Here is a 19490-nt window from a genome sequence, read left to right as displayed (position 1 = left end):
CTTTTGAATGGGGGGGGGGGGCGGGTCAGACAGAATTATGGAGGTTAATGTCAATCACAGTTTAAAAATCATAATTATATGCAACATTTGGGTTTTTGAGGAAGCCTATCAATGAATGCCAGGTACAAGGGCAGGGCCTCTGAGAGAAATTTTATCAGGGGATACAAAGTTTCTTTCATGTTGTCTGTGTACTCGCAGAGGTATCTGGTGGGTCACTGTGAGATTCAGAAAACTGGACTAGTTGAATCCTTGGCCTGATCCAGCAGGGCTCTTCTTACATTCTTATGTATGCGGTATTACTTGGCCTAGGTTTGAGCTGACAGTGTTTTATTTCACTGCCAAGTTTATACAGGAGACAGGAATGATGTGTCATGAGTCTAATTTTAAAGACCAGCAATGAGAGATTGCATTTTAGTAATCATGAAACACCTACCTTAATTTAGGCAGAGGTATTAATACCTGCTTGGGACTGATACTTCAGTTTCCGAAATGGTAACAGATGTGGGCCGTGAGGAGTAGTCTACCTAGGTGTGGGGCTCCCCAGGAACTGACCCAAGTGGGGGGCCTCCTCTCTTGTCATACCAACAGTATCACGTCGGAGGGCCTCTTCCATCCATTCATCTTTCTTTCTATCTGGGAAGGGTCCTGCTGCCTGATCTGTTGCCTTGGTTTGGTGTGGAGAGGGAAGAAGATTATGCATCACCTGCTTCCTTCTCCACTCCGCAAGGCACTCTCCACAGTAGCTGTGGAAGCAGATCGCTCAGCTTTGTGTCCTGCTGCTACTTGCCCATTCACTGACTGAACTGTTTATTACGAAGGCCTGCTTTACGTACGTTTGCAACCCCACGCCGTTTGTGGCCCAGAACCTGCCTTCCTGTTGTCCCTGTTGCCCCAGCACAAATCAGGAAGCCTGCCTTGGGAGAGGCATAAATGGTTGCAAGACCTGCCTGGTATACACCTACTGGCTGCAGTGCTAGGTGAAGTGTTAGCACCTGCTCGGGTAGCAGCACGCTCTTAGGGCGCAATCCTAACCAACTTTCCAGCACTGGTATAGCTGTGCCAGTGGGGCGTGTGCTGCATCCTGCAGTTAGGGGGTAGTCATGGAAGCCTCCTCAAGGTAAGGCAATGTTCGTTCCCTTGCATTGGAGTTGCATTGCCCTTATGTCAGTGCTGGAAAATTGGTTAGGATTGCAGTCATAATTGTCTAGGTGATCCTGGTACAGGGCTCCTAGACAATACATGGAGGATGGTGGTAACCTCTCCCAAGAGGTTTGGTGGGCAAAAGGATGGGGTAGCAATGCTGCTTCCAAGACACCTGAAGTCAATTTAATCAGTTTTTTTTCAGATTTCTCCGCATGGTGTTTAGAGGGGTAAACTAAGATATAAATTTGCTTCCAGTAAAATGGAGATTACTGAGAATACCAGGAACGTGCCATAAATTAATTGGCTAGCAAAACTTAATGGACTGTGGTTAAAAATGAGGAGCAATGTGATTCCTAATCTTGAAATATTAGGTGATGCTCCATAACAAATTAATGGGCTCAGTGCTCAACCCAGATAAATAGCATGATTTCTTAACCTCCAAATTTTCTTTTCCAGAAGGTTTTCAACTTGTTTTTAGAACATTTGCAACGGAGTGAGTTAATAATGCTTAGAAGAATGTATATTTTGGAATGCAAATTGTAGTAAATTTAGAGGAAAAAAAGTTTCTGATATTTTTAGTTAGCAGTCTACCAACCTCCCATGCTGAATGTAAGATTTACACTCTTACTCTATGTGGGGCTCTCCATGGGGCTGCCCTTGAAGATGGTCCAGAAGGTACAACCGGTACAGAATGAGGCAGCTCATGTGGTTGCTGGAGGTTGACTGTTAACTCCACCTGGTGGCTGCACTGGCTGCCAGTTTGTTTCCAGACGCAATAAAAGGTGCTGGTTTTGGTGCCTTTAAAGCCCGAAATGGCTTTGGGCCAGCATTCTTGAGAAACTGCCTTCTCCCATACAATCCAGTTCATTATCTTAGGTCATTGGAGGGGGTCTTGTTGGTTGTGCTGCATCAAGAGAGGTCAGGGGGATGGCGGCCAGAAACAGGCCCTTCTCGGTGGTGGCGCCTGTGTTATGGAATTCCTCCCCTTTGAGCTGAGGACAGCTCCTTTGTTAACCTTCTGGCAAGGCCTGAAGACATTTTTATTTAGGAAAGGCTTCAAGTCCTATAATGGCTGCTTTTAGGAATTTATTTTAATGTTTGTATTGTTGTTTCTTACTGTTGGCTGCTCTGTTTTATATTGCCTGTTTTTATTGTCTTTTTATAGTTTTGTCTGTATTTTATCTGTATTTTATCTGTAGTTAGCACTTTTTTGTATTTTATCTATTTGTTGTTAGCAGCCTTTGGTGCCCTTTGGGGAGAAAGGCAGATTAAAAATCTAATAAATAATAATAATTTAAACTGAGAATTGATGAAGGATTGATGCTAAAGTTGAAAATCTTTTTCTGTGTTTGCCTGTCTCAAATTAAAAAACAACAAATGTATTTTCTTCACAATATTTGGAGAGGTTTGAGATTTGGCAGGCCTGGTTGTCCTCATGTTTATATGAGTTTGTCAGTACCTCATTAATCAATTTTTAAACTGTAATGTACTTTTCCCTTCATATTTTGGCCTGTTTTTTTTTTTATTTTAAAAAGCTGATTCTTTTACTCAGCACCTCATAGTTATGTATATTTTAAATCTAAAACAAACGTTTCCTTTACAAATTAGTTTTGCATGTGCTGCATCTAAACACATCCCACGACTTCAGAATTTTTTTTAAAAATAGCCTTTTTTGGAAATGCATATGGACCATGTTTGGGGATCTATTTGTTCCTAACAAGTCCTGTTGATTCAATAGGACTCTTCTAGGGTAAATTGATTTGTGGACATAAATCTATTAGGGCTATTCAGAAAGGTGATGAGTGCCTATTTGTAGAAATTTGCATACTGGCAGATTGTTAATATAATATATAAACATTTAATACATATTTTATAAGCTTTTTATTCTTTATTGAAATCACACTTCTGATTGCTGAAATATGTTAAGTAATTGGTAGAGAGTTTCTGCTTATCCTACAGGTGCACTATGAATAATCACTTCTTAAAGTAGACCCCAAAATAACCACTTTTATTTTTTCACATTTCCTGACCCTGGAAACAGTTTCTCTAGGGGATTCCTGTTATATTTTCTTCTTCTAACGACTCCAAAAGAGCTATTCCGGTCTGGTCTCTCTGTAGTAAATCAAAATCTGCTCAGAGGTGGCAAGATTCTGCTATGCAATTCAGGGCACAAGCCTAACCAGGTCTACTCAAAAGTGAGTCCTATTTTGTTCAATAGGACTTACTCTCAGGAAAGTGTGGTTAGGATTGCAGCCTCAAAGCTTGCTTGAAAGCTGCGTAAATTGGGTTGAGTATCTGATTCTGAAGATGTTGAGGGCAGGGTGTGTAAGTAACTGATGTCAGTGAGATTACTCTGGTAACCAGTGGCATAGCTAAGGAGGTGCAGAGGGTAGCAGTTGCACCAGGCATCAAGCTTTAGGGAGCAACAAGCTGAACTTGACACTAGTGACCAAAATTCTAAAAATCTTGGTATGTATGAATAATACCATCATGTTAAATATCATTGGAAAGGTAATTTTACGCTGAGTGCAACAAAACAAACTGCACTGGAATATCTGTATTTTATCAAACGTTAAGACCAATTAACCAGAAAATGAAAACGCAACTACCTTATGGAACAAAAAGTGGATTTTTTAAAACTCAAAACTGACCTATGAGACTAGTTGTTCTGAGAGCCAATGACATGTTATTATGTTATTGACATGTTGCAATGACATGTTATCATGATACAGTATGAAACCAATAAGGTGTTAATATGAGTCAGCTCTCATTTCCATGTATCATAATACAGTTACCCTGCTAACTGGGTAAAAAGGCACTTTTTCAAATGGTGTCCCTCTTATATTTAGCAAATGGAGAATAACCATCCCTCTTCACGCCGGTACAGTGTTTCAAACCAATCAGGGTACACTTTTTCTTTGTTTACTTAATTAAATCTGATTTTGTCTGGGAGGAGCTACAAATCTTCTTTGACCCCAGGTAGCAGATAGATGTCTTAGCTATGCCACTGAGGCAGCAGAGCAAGTGGGTGGTGAGCTGCTGGGGGGAGGAGGTGGGTTCTTCCCATTTTTCACTTTTTTAAATGCCCAGGTGTGACATCACTTCTGGTTGTGACATCACTTCCAGGGTAACATTCTGAGCTTGGCACCGGGCTACACGATCATTAGCTACACCACTGCTGGTAATTCAAACTAGTCCTTTACTCATGTACTACTCCTATAAGCAAAAATTATTTGCATTACATTTTACAGAACCAGGCTTCAAATTATATAATTGCTTGGAATTATATTGTAGTTATTTTTACCTAAGCAATTTTTAAGCAGCAAATAAATTGAGCAGTCACCTAATTTATGTATTGCCACTATTAATTAAAAGATTTTTATTCCACTTTTCCTCATCAACTTGGGGCCCAAAGCGGCTCACAACACAACTTAAAAACATCAATAAAACAGCAGTAGCAAGAACACGGACAGAGCTGGACACTGACATTTAAAGGAGGTTGGAGAATGATTGCTAAAACAACAGCATCATTGGCCTCTGTCAAAGGACAAGCAATGAAGGAGTCAATCTCATTTCATATAGCAGGTAGTTTCATTTTGAGAGTGCCACCATAGAGACTGCAGTGATAAGCAATTTGCATGTGTCCTGCTCACAGTTCCTAGAATCATGCAAGTCCCAGATTGTTTTTTTTAATGAACAGTTATATAGATAGAAGTGATAGAAGTCTTCATTTGAAAAATCTAGCTTTGGCCTCCATCCATCACACAGGTAAACTAGCCAATGCAAGGAATGGCATTGACAAGCCCTGAAAGTGTCTGGTTGAATGTTTATCTCTAGTATTCTGAGATGTGTGGGGCAAAGAGGTGCTGTGGTTTATGAAGTGTTGAGCCATCCTGTGTTAGGGAAGGGGAAAATGCTGAATGAGCAAGGAGCTCCCCGATCCTCATGAATATTTACTGCCTGGTTGCCATGATCTTGGAAACAAGCCCCTGATGCATACAGGCATGTAAGCTGCAAGACCCAATTGTATTTTGCACCATGATTATAGAAAAAATAGGAACCCTTTCAGGTGTGTGTCTTCTAGGATTCTCAATCTGCTGCTGGTATTAATATTGGTGGTAGCATTAATATTTCTTATAGCCCAATTCTAAGCCCAGTCAATGCTTCTTGCTCCTCTGCTGCCCTGGCAACAGCTGTCATGAAAGTGCCATAAGACACTTTGCTACTGGCAGTGAGCCAGTAGTGCGGACGGAGAGGCCAGCACCAGTCAGCACTAGCCTTCTCTCTGCTAGCCAAGGAGGAAAGTGGAGCAGTAAGTGCCCAAAGCAGTAAGCAGAACAGGGAGGAGGGAAGGTGGAATGAAGCGATTATTGGGCCTAGGAGGGGGGCGGGATGGCAGCAGAGGCTGCCACCACATCCTATACCCCCTCCCAAGTTGCAGAGACCGACATGGGTCTCCTTGGTTCTGCGTCTGCTAATTAGACCCATTGGGGCCGTCAGGGCTTGGCACAAGGTTAGGGGACCACTGTCCCCTTACCTGAGGAGATCTCCAGTAGCTTCCCAGGCCCCACAGGATACAGCTGCAGACATTTTGCTGCCACTGACTTCCTGGGCACTGGGGACTCTTAGGATTGGGCCCTTCATTAACATTAATTGGCATAATGTCAAGGTAAAATATGATCTTTGGCCTTATTATCTTAATTCAGAGTTGAAATATCCTTCTACATAGCTTTGGTCCTAAACGTACTTGCTGAGGAATAAGCTCTTTTTAACTCATTTCTAAGTAAACATACTTATGATTAGGCTGCTCATGCCTACTTTGACTTGAAGGAGGGAAGCTAAAAATCTTGCTGCATAAATTGTGATGATTTCTGTTACAAGACTTACCTTGTAATTCACTCAAGAAAGACAAGAATCTTCTGAAATATTCTGGGATGATGATGATGAATTAATGTTATTATAGGCATGCCTCCGTATCCATGGGGGTTCCAATCTGGAACCCCTGTGGTTATGTAAATCCGTGGATATGGGGGATGCCTCCCCCAAACATCTGTTCCCCCCCAAAAAACCTTTTTTTGCTTGTTTTTTTGCTGACTTTTTTTGCTTGTTACAGTCATTCTGAGCCTAGCACATGGCCTCTGCTGAGCTCAAAAGAACCTCCAGGAGCTCTGCTCTTCTTGCCTCCCGAAGGGGCATGCAGGGTGGGGTCTCCAGGGACCTAATCTGCAGTCAACTGAAACTGCAGATATGGGATCTGCAGATAAAGGCCCCCTGTATTATAATAAATAATAAGAATAATAAGAAGAAATCATCGATATAGCAATACCAGGAGATAGCAGAGTGGAAGAAAAAGAGCTGGAACAAAATACAAAGATTTACAAGTAGAAATTGAAAGGGTGTGGCAGAAGAAGAATCCCAGAAGTGATCCCAGTGGTGATTGGCGCCCTCAGTGCTATTCCAAAACACCTTGAAGAGCACCTGAACAGCAATGGGGCCACAGAAATTGCCATCTACCATCTACAAAAAGCAGCTTTACTGGGAACAGCTTACATCTTGCAACTATATTTATAACAGCAAAATAGGATAAAAACCAGGCATCCCAGGTCCTTAGGAAGGACTGAATGTCTGGATAAAACAAACCAGTCAATAACATCTACCTGACGGTGCTTCACTGGATCTTGGGCCCTGTGTGGGGCTGCATGGCCCAACACAGGACTCTCTAATTCTGCGCTGGCTCAAGAGTCACCGCAGAATCAAGTAGCCTCATTGCGAGGCTACTTCCCTTACCCGGTGGAAGGGGATGAAAGTCCCCTTTCCTTGAGGAGCCGCCGCAGGCTGCCTGGTTGTGCGTCGGATGCTGCAGTAGCCATTAACACTGTGGCAGCCTTGCACTCCGGGCAGCTCAGGATTGGGCTGCCCAACAGATCTAGAATTTGGCCCAGTACAGTTTTGTTGGGTGAATGGCAAGTATAAGGAAATATCAAAATCCTTATGACCTGCTATTTTTGAGTGTATTTCCCCCAATTTTGTTTCCCAAATGAAGAATATTTTAACCTATAATATCTGAAGCTTTCTCCTTCCCAACATCAGTCTCTAAAACTTTGCAACTAATTTTGATCTTATTTTACCCTAAATCATTTTCTCTTATTTAAAACTGTGCTGTGAAATGAGCCAATGGCATTCTGGCAGCCTTGTTTCATAACACAAATCATGTTTTGTTCCCAGTCTAGAGGGCCTTATTAAGTTTGATGGGGGTGGGGAGGGGATGGCTTGGCTGGAACTGCCTGACCAAATAGTGTTGTAGGTCAGAATCTGATCAAATATGTTTTTGTAGAACTTTATTGGAGTTGATAAAGCAATAGTTATTTGGAGAGTTGTGTTTCAGTTTCCCTCCTCCTGGTTATCCAGTTCAAGCAACGCAAGAGTATTGTTGCAAGCGAATCTCCATGTTCGTGCAACTTTGAGAGGATAGCGGCTTCCTTAGAGAGTTGAAGCAATGTTTGCCAATCCTTGTAAAGCATTTCACCTCTTCAGAGGCTAAAGCCTCTCAATACCAAGAACAATTAAAGCGAGAGCCTTTCGGAGCAACTGGGGAATTCAGCAAAATAAATCAGAAATCCTCTGCCTTGGCTCTGGAGGGTTGCCTCATTATAAGAGCAGATCTATTAGCCCCCTTGCCATTGTCTTTCATTTCTCAAGTGAGGTGATTCTAATTAAATTAATCTGCATGTCAATCTATCGGTGATCAATCAAAGGGGCCGAGGTCCCCCTTTGTGGCACTGTGCTTGCGGCTGACAGGGGCTGATAATGGAGGCAGAAATAAACTGTCGAGCAAAGTTAATTAGTCAACATAATAGGTGGATTAAACAGGAGCTGGCTGATTGCTGTTTCACATGTTGAAGCATGAGGTGGGAGCTGAAACTGCAATTAACAGACAATTATTATATTTGGTTGTAAGAGGTCGCATGAATAAACATATCTCAGTGGGTTTCAATTTTTAATCCCCGTTCCTTGCTTAATATAAGGAGAAGTGTAGGTCATTTCTTCTTATTGTTTTAGCCAAAGTTCTGGAAGACAGCACATGCTCATTGGAAACAGACTTATCATCAACAAGGGCCACAATCCTAACTGTGTCCTGGGCCAGCGCAAGTCCCTTGCACTGGCTTGGGAGGGTCGCAAATATGCTGTAAAGCATGTTTGAGCCCCCTTAGCAGTCAGCTGGGCCAGCACACAGAGGTGCACCGGCCAAGCTTGGCAGGCGTGGGTGTCTGGGCGGTGTGGGGAATGCAGGGAGAAGGCGATTCAGGTTGGGGGGAGGGCGGGTGGCAGGTCGGCCTGTGGGCAGGCAGCAGGGAAGCAGAAGGCAGGGCCAGAATCCAGCACTTATGCTTGTCCCTGACCCCATTCCTGGGCAGCACAGAGCAGCTCCAGGCTGCTCGGATCTGCGCCACCTAAAGAGGTGGCGCAGATCTGAGTAGACCCAGTGCGACTGCAGCGGCTCTCTCTGTGGAAACCCCTTGCCCCAGGCTGAGCCGCTTGCCACCCAAAATGCATGCTGGATATGGGGCAAGTCTGCCAGCCTCCCTGTTCCAGCTCAAGTTAGGATTGCACTGAAGGATACTCAGGATAGTGAGAGATCAAAATGTTGTCATTTTATTAGTATGACTGGTTAGTAAAGGTTAATGGTTGATCAGAGTAAGAAAAAAAGTATAATTTTGAGGTATGGACATGTGTAGTCAAGTTTGTAGGGGGTGATCTTTTGAGAACTGATGATAATCTTGATACAGTAGCCACTCATGATACATTGGGGATTTTGGTTTCCCCTCCCCCCAAAAAAATTTTGTCCTGTGTTTTAATTTAAATAGCATCGGAACACTTTTGAAATTCCCACCCCACCAATGTGTTCAATATCTTGTGATACTGAATGGTTGTACGGTTTTGACCAAACTAATGATCATCTTTCAGTGACTGTGGGCCACTTATCGACCATCTTTTTGCACATTTACCTGTAGACAAAACAACATTTGAGCACCACATGGCATTAGTATCACCAGTCATTTATCTATAGAGTGTGTGATTGACTATAAAAAAAGCAACAACAAACTCAAGTGTCTTTAATCTGGTGATAATGTCATGTTGGCTTGCTGTTTAGGATATAGTGGCCTACAGAAATTGATATGGGAAGTGTGATAAAAGACTCTACTGGTGAGCCTAGCATCAGTACCTACCAGATTTCTCCTTTGTGTTTTTTCAAGAGTTTTATCATAAGATAAATAGGTATTAGAAGACAGGTTAACCAATGTGAGCACCATTTTGAAATTGTATATCATAAAGATGAAAGGAAAGAAAGATAATCTTGATGATCCTCTGTTCAAAGACCATCCCAGCCATCTACAGGGTGGCCAGAATGTCCCTATTTAGGTTTAAATGGCTCCAGTCTCATATCCATGCAATCTCATGCATAGTGAGAGTTGTACAAACCCCTACTGATCAGCTTGGGCAATGCAAGTCAGAATATGCCACAAAAAGATTGCAGGACCATCAAAGTAATAGTGCCTGTGGAGCAAAAAAGTCTGGATAGCTTAAAAACCCAATCCTAACCAACTTTCCAGCACTGATGTAGGGTGTGTGCTTCATCCTGCAGTGGCAGGCAGTCATGGAGGCAGCTGCATCAGCACTGGAAAGTTGGATAGGATTGGGCCCTTAGGTTAATGGTTAATATCCAGAGGTGGCTGGATATTGGTTGTTAACCAATTATTAATCAATTGGTCATTAAATGAACACAATCAAATTCTGCTTGATGGATTGTTTGGTTATACTGTTGGTTAATGCCTCAGAGCAGAAGCTGTCTTTTCAGGGCAAGGATGGCAAGAGGCTGAACAGCACCGCTCCCCATTAATAACTCTTTGAAGCTCAGTCCTATTTCCAGTGAACAGTGGTTACAAAATGCAGAACACGGGCCTGAACGCAGGTCCAGATGCAGGTGTAAAAGAACACCCTGCTTCTCATGAGGCCTGCCTCAGGACGTCTGTTCTGCTGCTTATAAACCAAACCAGAGGTTTTGTCAGGAGAATGCCGCCAGTCTCATTTTTGCTTACCCTGAGGGGCGCTGTAGCAATCTTGAACTCCTTACACTTGTTCCATTGTGAGATGGCTGACTCCCTTATATTTAGAGTCAGCAAGAACAAAGGTGTATTCAGTTGTGACTCACATAGGATATTGCTGGAGCCCAGGTACAGATGAGGATGGAACCGAGCCCGTATAATGAGATGCCATCACTAGCCATGAGCTTAGAAATAACTTGGAGAAGCAGTCGTATCATACCTTTCATTATCAGAAATCTGGGTATCTAATGGCTGCGTCTCTCTCTTTCTCTCTCTCTCATTCACACGCATGCACATGTACATTCAGGAGAATTTTGGAGAACTGCTAACACCCCTGGTAGCTACAGTTATAGCATCATGATGAATGCAGCTGCTCTCATCCCAACCTCACAGACCACACTTTTTTGTTTGGTTTTTTTGAATCCTCATTTGCAATGACATCAGCTTTACCTACTCTGGTAAGCTTGCTTTAGGATGATGCGGGGTAAAATGCAGCCAGCTCTTTAAAAAAAGAAAAGAAGTTAATAAAGCTGCTCTTGTTAAAACGATGGTTAACAGTGTGTGTTCCGCCATACAGCTACAAACTGTGTAATTTGACTTAAAACGACATCAAAAGCTTATGATGCCAAAGACCCGCTCATCAATAGCTTCTCTTGTTAGAGTCGTACAGTCTAAGCACCAGTTATTATGCGAAATAGCTGTGCAATTTTCTGCAGCTCCCAGCTGTTATTTAAGATTCTGGGTGTATTACACTCTGCACTTATTTCATTTTAAATTGTATTAAAGTGTTTCCTTTTATTGCTCTTCCACTCACAGGTTGTGGTATCTACAACAGTCAATGTGGATGGTCATGTCTTGGCAGTTTCGGATAATATGTTTGTGCACAACAATTCCAAACATGGGCGGAGGGCTCGAAGGCTTGATCCTTCGGAAGGTACGCCTTCTTATCTGGAACATGGTAGGCATTTTTTGTTAGTTGCACTTGATTCTTTATTGTGGGTTTATTTAGACTCAGTACTCTCCCCCCCCCCCCATTACTTTGTGTCCTAGGGAGATCATAGTATGAAAGGGTCAGTTTGTTTTTTTTAAAGCAGCGCTTTGCCCAAAGCTGGTTCAGAAATGTCAATGTTTTGGGGATGGTTTCACACAACCAATTCATATATATCCAGGAATAGCTTCATGTAGCGATTATTGCCAAATAAGCTTATTTTGGCAAAGCACCTTCCACCAAATATTATTATTATATTTTTGCACAGTCATGTTGTTTTTGACTGGAATTTGTTTATTATTATTATTATTATATTCTACCCTTCATCCAAGGCATACAGAACAATGAACATGTGTTTATCCCCATTTATCCTCACAACAATTCTGTGAGGCTGAAAGAAAGAATAACAGCACAATCCTATCTTGCGCTGGAACAGGCCGGCCAGGACGCTTGCGCTGTATCCAGCGCGAGATACGGCACCAAAGTGGCTCAACCAGAGGTAAGGGGAAACTCTTCCTCTTACCCCCAAGTAAGCCACTGCAGCCCCTATGGGTCTTCTCCGACTTATGCCACCTCTGGAGGTGGCACAAGTTCAAGGAGAGTGGAACAGCTTGCAGTCACTCTGCACTGCCCAGGAATAAGGGGGTTGGGATCCGGCATAACAGCCTCATCCCAGCCCTGCCTCCTGCTTCCCACCCACCCACCCCTGGGGCCGCCCTCCCCCTGCCCCAGAACACCTCCCTCCCACCTCCTCCCCACCTCCTCCCCGCCTTCCCCAGACCCCTGCATTGGCTGAGCTTGGCAGACACAACTTACCTGGTGGAAGCTGCCGTGGAGACAGGATGCAGCCTCTGTGTTCCAGCGTGCCTCCGTGGACTGGCGCAGCTTCCTCCTGAGAAAGTGCAAACGTGCTTTACGGCACATTTGTGACCCTCTTAGGCTGGTGCAAGGGACTTGCGTCAGCCTAATATGACGTTAGGATTGCACCCTAAATGGCCCAGTGTTATCCAATGAGCTTCATAACTGTGGGGATTCAAATTCAGATCTTCATGTAATCCAGCGTGCAAGCCACTATGCCACACCAGCTCTCCATTTATGGATATTTTGTGTACATTTGAAAATGCTGAGGCTAAGATCTGCTTACCTCCAGTGGTCATGGAGCATTTTATATATACAGTCATGCGTTGCTTAATGACAGGGATACGGTCTGGCACCCCCGTCGTCAAGCAAGCCTTGACATTACGCGAAGCCTCCAAAAGGCAAGGGGAGCCACACTCCCCTCGCCTCTGGAGGCTTTTCTGAGCTTCACAGAAGCAGCATGCATCCGCACGCTGTCTCTGCAAGGTTCAGGATGCCCATCTTGGGTGAAACCGGAAGTCACATGTTTTTGACCGAAACGGCCAGTCTGAACCTCGCAGAGACAGCACGCGGATGTGTGCTGTCTCTGCAAGGCTCAGAAAAGCCTCCGGAGGTGAGATGTACTCCCTAAGCATTGGAGGCTTGGGACCATATGGTCGCATATGTGGGCCGTCACTGATCAGAACGTCGTTAACTGATGCACAACTGTATATAATGTCTGCCCAGGTCTGTCCTGTAGGTCCTGGGATACTCCTCATGCCCCTGGAAATTCTCAATTACCCAGAATATAGGTGAAAACGAAGGTCTTTGCAGTTGTGCTTGTACTGTTGTGATTGTGGCACATAATGGCTTACTATGACATGACATGATCACAAGAAAATATGACTGTGTATACTAAAAAAAATGTCACAAAAAACATACTGAAAACATAATCCTATGCATGTCTACTCAGAAGTAAGTCTCATTGAGTTCAGTGAGACTCGTTCCTAGGTAAGTGTGCATAGGATTTCAACCTTAAAGGAGTCCAATTTTAGGAGATTCTGAGCATTATCCAAAATTGGTGTTGCCTTGGGGGAATAATTTAATTCTGTGGTTTTGACCTAGAGCAATATACAGATTTAGGATGGTATCCCCTTTTATCCCGTGAAAAATGTTCTTTCCATCTGTCCACATGAAAGCGAAACCAGTCACATGACCCACTGGAAGGCAGTGTTACCATAATTGACTCCCAGGTCAGGTACAGTAAACGGCCTGCAAAGCAAATGCTATGATAATGTGTCCCTCCCAGCACTTTGATGGAGTGTGTCTATTAGGACATACAGTACTTTCTCACTTCTACCTAAATATGTTGTTAGAAGACCAGCACTTGCAGCAAGGTTGCCTCACATAAATCACTCTCTCTCTCATCTATAAAATGGGAAAATATTATTTATGTAAAATATTTGTATCCTGCTATTCTGGCTTTAAAAGGGTATTCATTTTGCATAACTATGAAAAACATGAACAATACATTCAAATTAGCATACAATGATGGATACAAAATAAAACAATCGACACAGCAGCCAGATTTAAAAGAAGCAAACTGAACAGGAAACTCATCCCCGGCATCACCCCCATCCCCAACCAAGGACTTTTCTAGAACAGAACTGGGCTTACTTGCATACTGAAAGAGAGGGAAGGTTCCAGGGAAGGGAATTCCATAGCTTGGGGGTAACACCATAGCTTGGGAATTCTGCCCTAGTGACCATCAGCCTTGCCTCTGAGAAGGAGGGCCACACAACAGAGCATTAGATGATGACCTGAATCTCCACACTTTACTTCTGTGAGGTTGACTTCACTGTCTGCTTAGTAGCTTCTCAAAATGGTGTATCCTCTGCTGACTGCCTCCCCATGCACTTCGAGCCTATGATGCAGCTTTCAAGCATCTACCACATGACTCCTGAACAACTGGATCTGGTTCTAGTAATTTTCTGTGCTTACAGAGCTCTCCCTGGTTATATGGGGCTAGAATGAGTTCAGGCACGTTCACACCCTCCCTGTTTAACAGGTAATCAACACTGGCTCATTGCTCTCTTGTTAGGTAGTAGTACTGCTGGGTTTTTCTGAGGTGTGTGACATCACTGCTGCTGTAGTATACCACATTGGCACCCTGAGTACTAGTTTTAGAATTCCCCCCCTCCCCAACAGCCTTTTGACCTTGCAGCAGAACTGATCTACTAACAGAAACATGTTCCTGCACTTCACTTGCCTTCTTTAGATCAGGGTAAATTTGCTTCTGAAGCATCGTTGCTCTACTTTTATTGCTCATTATATAATACTGGAAGCTGTTGTCACATCCCTGGTAGTTGTATACAAAACTCCATCTTTAAATAGTAGTTTTCTAGCTCTCAAAGCTCCAGATGAAAGCTTAGCAATACTGTTAAAGGCTCATAGTTCTGAAAGTATGTAAGGTATATCACTGCATTATGTAGGCTATCTTCATTAGAAGTCACAAAAGTTAAAATGCATTAGAATAGTCTTGTTATCATGTTTTGTCAGTACTACTAATATGAAAGGATTATGTTTAAAAAAACAGATCTTCCTTCTAGGTATCTAGTTTCTATGTATGCTTACATAGGAGGAAACCTAACTGAACATGCAGAAGTGTATCTTCTTGTGGCAAGATCCCTTAAGGGGGGCACCAGGTGCAGACGTACCATAGCAGTGCAGCTCTCTCCGGCCACAGCTCTCTGGGTGTTTCTTGGCCTCTCTGCAGGGGGAGAACTCATAACCCAAAGTGTGACCCACTTGCCCTCCCAAGGGTCTGGTTGGCTCCAAAATGGAGCCGTTCTGGCAGGAGGGCCTAGCACACAGGCACAGGAGTGATGTGATGATGCAGAAGGGGTCACGTCACCACGTTGCCCCGCCCTGGGCGCCATTAGGCCCCTACAATGTGGCTGTGAACATGGTGGGACTTATTCCTAAGTAAACATGCATAAGACTACTCTGTAATCACTCTTTTGTGTACTTTGCCATCGGAATTTATTACTGTGATTGCAATCCTAAACACATTTATTAAAAAGTAAATGCCACTGGAATAAACTCCAATGTAAATGTTTGGGATAAACTCTATTTATTAAGGAGTAAACTCAGCCCTATGCATTGCAAACATGCATAGGACTGAGCTACAAAATCACAATCCTATACAATCGTGTAGCAAAATTTAGTGAGGCCATTTGCAGAGGTTATCCAAAGTCTGGTATTACAAATCTTAGAATACAAACATTCACCGCAGACACTTGAGCATAAGCCAGTCTCACATATAAGTCGAGGGCAGGTTTTGAGTTAAAATCATGGAATTTTATATGACTCTTGGATAATTCAGGGGTTTAACTTGGAGCGGGGGTGTCTGACTATAGTTTTGTCTGATTTTACCCAAGGCCAGATCCTGAAAAATAACCTACCAGTAATGGTTACCTAAGAACTGTACAGTCTCTAATTTATTAAAAACTCATAAATTTTTAATAAATAAAAGTAAAAGATAGTAAAAGATCATAGTAAAAGACCATAAGATGCATTTTTATTACTTAACTTTTTTAATTCTGGGCTTCACAGTCTTTTTGTAAACACTATCAGAGTAAGTGCACTGTAAATAACATACCAGTGGAATCATTAATTAAATCCTTCTTTAAGGGGCCTGGTGTGTTAAGCCAGAGGATATAACATACAACACATACTTGGGAGTGTGCAATTCAATTCACAGTGGAGAGACAAGCAGCAGGGAATGAACATGAGCAAGTGCAGCTACTTAGAGTTGCAACCCTATTTACCCAGAAGTAGACCCTGCTTTCCATGGTGTTATTCTTAAGTAAAGGTGGACTGAACTGTAGCCTGGGACTTTGTTTCAAATAGAAACGAAGGTTACATCCTGGTGTTTAAAAAACCAGACATCTGCCAAACATTTACAAAATGGAATGAGGGTGCAGAAGGGTCTGCTAAAGAGAATGAGGCTTGCTTGATTTAAATGGAAGTCTTGAGCCCTGGCTTACTTTTTTTCTCAGAAGGAGAATAGAAGGTTGCAGCTTTGGTTGCAGCTTGCCCTAGAGGGGTTGGAGTGGAGACTAATAGCCCCTCTAATTATCTCTGCATTGTCCTCTTGCTTCTCCTGCTGCTGCAACTTGCCTGAACAGCCCTGACCCCTGAGTGACCTTGCAGATAAGGCAAAGAGATTATCCAAGCTTGATTTATTGGCTGAAATTTCTCACCTTATAGGCAAATATCTATGCTATTTATCTAAGGTGTTTGGCCCCCACGATTCCCACTGGAGCTATGTCTGAATAAAAGGCTTTTTCATGTCTTAGATCTATACACTTTCCATGGAGGCATGGGTGATTGGTTAATTTCAATTGAACCCTCAGAGAATTATCTTAAGGAAATTAAACTAGCAAAGAATGCAGACTGAAAATACTTTTTCCATCACCAGGTGTTGAACAAATAATTTCTTGTGCCTGAATTTTAGAATATGGCCCCTCTTCTGTCATTTTACTTTGCCTATGTGCAAAACAGCCTTGTGCTGTTACTTAGGTGAGTAAACTTGACCATGTGGTAAATGCATAATGAATCAGGCCCAGAAGTTTGCACTTTCTAACCTAAATTCTTAGCGCAGCAGCGTTTCTTATTATATAAACACAACTTACATCTGTATTTATTTAGCTTTAACTTTTAATGTAGGCCATGAGCCATTTTAGGCTATAATTCTTACTGTAGATTTTTTTCCATCTCTGCCAACAACCTAATTTAATAAACAAACCACTGTCATAATTTTTGCTTGATTTTGCTAAGGAATGTGCAAACTGTTATTTTATTAATTAGCGAGAAGCAAAACTATGCAGACCATAACTATCCCTTCATTCTCTACTTCTTCTAATATAAATGCTGATTTTCCAGACCTCCTCCTTCTTTTAAAGGAAGGTACAGCCAGATATTCCCCCATCATGGGGGCCTCACGAGTATCTGCAGTTATAAGAATATAGAGTGGATTCCTTCAGATTGGAAATATTCCTATTCTCACACTAGGAGTAAATATTTCCCATACTTCTTTACCACAAGATGAGGTAATGTGTGTGTGGGTGGGGAGAAGTGAAGGAAATAATACTTTAGCTATAGCGATTGCTATGAAATTTCAGCTTACATGCACCAACACCACATTCGGGAGTTCCACACTTACATTTTAAAGCTGGAACGTATGTATTACCTCTCCATGGCACTTCTCCAAATGCTTCCTATTTAAAAAAGTTGGAAGCCATTGACCGTCCTTACCAAAAGCCCATTGAAAAACCTTCTATTCAATAGGTAGACTTCTGTTGGTTTTTCAAGTGTGCATCATTTTGGTGGATAGCTTTCAGTAGGAGTAGGGCAGGCAAAGAAAATAGCGTTCTCTGTGTCACTTTATGTTGTAGTAGTAGGCCACGTGGCAAGGTTTCTCACAGCCCAATCCTATTCCCCATAATTGTCCACCATGCAGCTCTGCTGGCAAGCATCTTCTTCATGGTTGTGGGGCCGGAGGGTGATCAGACAGCCAGTGAGAAGTAAGTGAAAATCCTTTTTACTTACCTCCCAGTAGGCTGCCTGATTGCCTATGGGTCTTCTTGGACCCATAGCACCTATTTTGCTGACATAAGTCTGAGGAGAGGGAGGAGATAGGGCGGGTTGAAAAATCAGGGATAGGATTTCAGTTTTCAACCAAGGTGATACAGGGTGTCACCTCCTAGAGCAGCCATTTTCGACCACTGTGCCGTGGCACACTGGTGTGCCACAGATGGTCTGCAGGTGTGCTGCGGGACTTTGGGGGAGGATCATTTGTTAGTAGGGCCACAGGGGGATACAAGCCCCTGCTGTCAGTGTGGTGTCCCTAGCCAATGGTCAAAACACTGATAGTGTGCCTTGACAATTTTAGTGCCTTGTCAGCGTGCTGTGATATGAAAAAGGTTGAAAATCACAGTCCTAGAGTCTTGCAGAAGCTTTCTGTCTCTCTGCAGTTTGGTTCTAGGCATTTCACTTGCATATGTGAGTTTTGTAGCCCTCTTCTTTTTATAATCCCCATGTCAGACAGCAGAAAGGAAACTACCTTTCAGTGGGTTGTTTTGCTGTAATCAAGATCATGCTTTTACACCCACAGAGTCTCCTTGATACTTGTACATTAATAAACACATTGCTCAACCAAATGTTTCTATATTTCAAGTGCAATTTGCTGGCAGAGGCTAATTTAAGCAGCATTGTTTGGCGTAAACAGAGTAAACCACAGTAATCAATCGTTATTATAGTTTCACTCAGAGAATGTTGAATCTCTGTTTCTTTGTTTGTTTCAAAAATTATTTGTATATATTAAGAAGTTTATAGAGAAATCTGAACGAACTTGAAGATGTTGTTTTAAAAGGAAGACTTCCAAAATTAGTTAGCACAGTACTATGTAATGCAAGTGGACGAAGAAATGGTGAGATGGGGGAATGTGTAAAAAGATGTTCCTATAATAGGCTTGAAGGACTTTGCTCACCCTCCCAGAGGGGGAAAAAAGCGTCTCTACTTAATGTGAGATGTCTGGAGAGGCAAAGGCAGCCCCCTTTGCCCTGCCACTAACCTCCTGTATGTATTATGGACAAATTGGTGAAGTGCAGATTTTTTAAAGAGCAACATTGATTATTTTAGCTGTGGGGAAATGCCATCTTGAAGCATGTGAGTTCAGTGGATGGACTGGATAGGGTGTATTTTTTTTTTTTTTACAGGGAAAGGAAACTATTTCCATCTAAACGCATATATGTAACGAACCTGTAAACCTGCTTACTGTAAAATCTCCTAATGAGATAAACTGTGTGAAACAATTGCCCTCATGCATATGAATGCAAGTACCACTTTTGTCTTGGAAATGTTTACACTTAAGATTCATAGCTATAAAAAGATTTTAGGGGTTGTTTGTAACCTTGGTGCTATTAACTGCTCTTGGTAATATTTTGACATCTATGCACCAAAGCACTTATTACCTGCAGTGATTACTTGCTGTGATGCAGTGTGCCCTTTGATAGTATTCCTGTGTGCTGCTCTGCTTATAGTTTCTAGGAATACTTCTGCAGGTTATTGGGTGACTGTAGGCATGTCAGAATGGGAAATTTAGGCTGCAGTCCTGAGTGCACTTTCCTGGGAGTAAGCCTCAATGAACAGGCTGATACTTACTTCTAAGTAAGCATGCATAGAATTGCACTGTTAGTTTTGTTCTTTTCCATAACTGAATCTCTCATAAATGTTTATGACCAGAATCTTCAGTGAGCCTTATGAAATAAAAAAGGAAATTAAAGACATGGGGATGTGTAGAAACAGTGTTCATGATCGCGTTGGTGCTATTCTCGGGGCTTAATTGTGTTGGG

At 42.5% G+C, this 19490-nt stretch overlaps 1 protein-coding gene across 3 annotated transcripts in view; it reads left to right on the top strand.

Moving 5' to 3' along the window:
* The window catches only part of EBF1 (EBF transcription factor 1), a 428598-nt gene that overhangs the window by 273451 nt on the left and 135657 nt on the right, over positions 1-19490 (top strand). For 2 of the 3 annotated variants that reach the window (XM_066618279.1, XM_066618277.1), the window contains exon 8: positions 11064-11205. In XM_066618279.1, the coding sequence (XP_066474376.1) occupies positions 11064-11205 (142 nt within the window). The remainder of the gene's footprint in view (positions 1-11063; positions 11206-19490) is intronic. The other variant, XM_066618280.1, reaches the window with a different exon arrangement.

Source organism: Tiliqua scincoides, chromosome 2 (assembly GCF_035046505.1).
Source record: "Tiliqua scincoides isolate rTilSci1 chromosome 2, rTilSci1.hap2, whole genome shotgun sequence".
NCBI classification, from domain to species: Eukaryota; Metazoa; Chordata; class Lepidosauria; order Squamata; family Scincidae; genus Tiliqua; species Tiliqua scincoides.
This window is presented reverse-complemented; position numbering and strand designations above follow the sequence as displayed.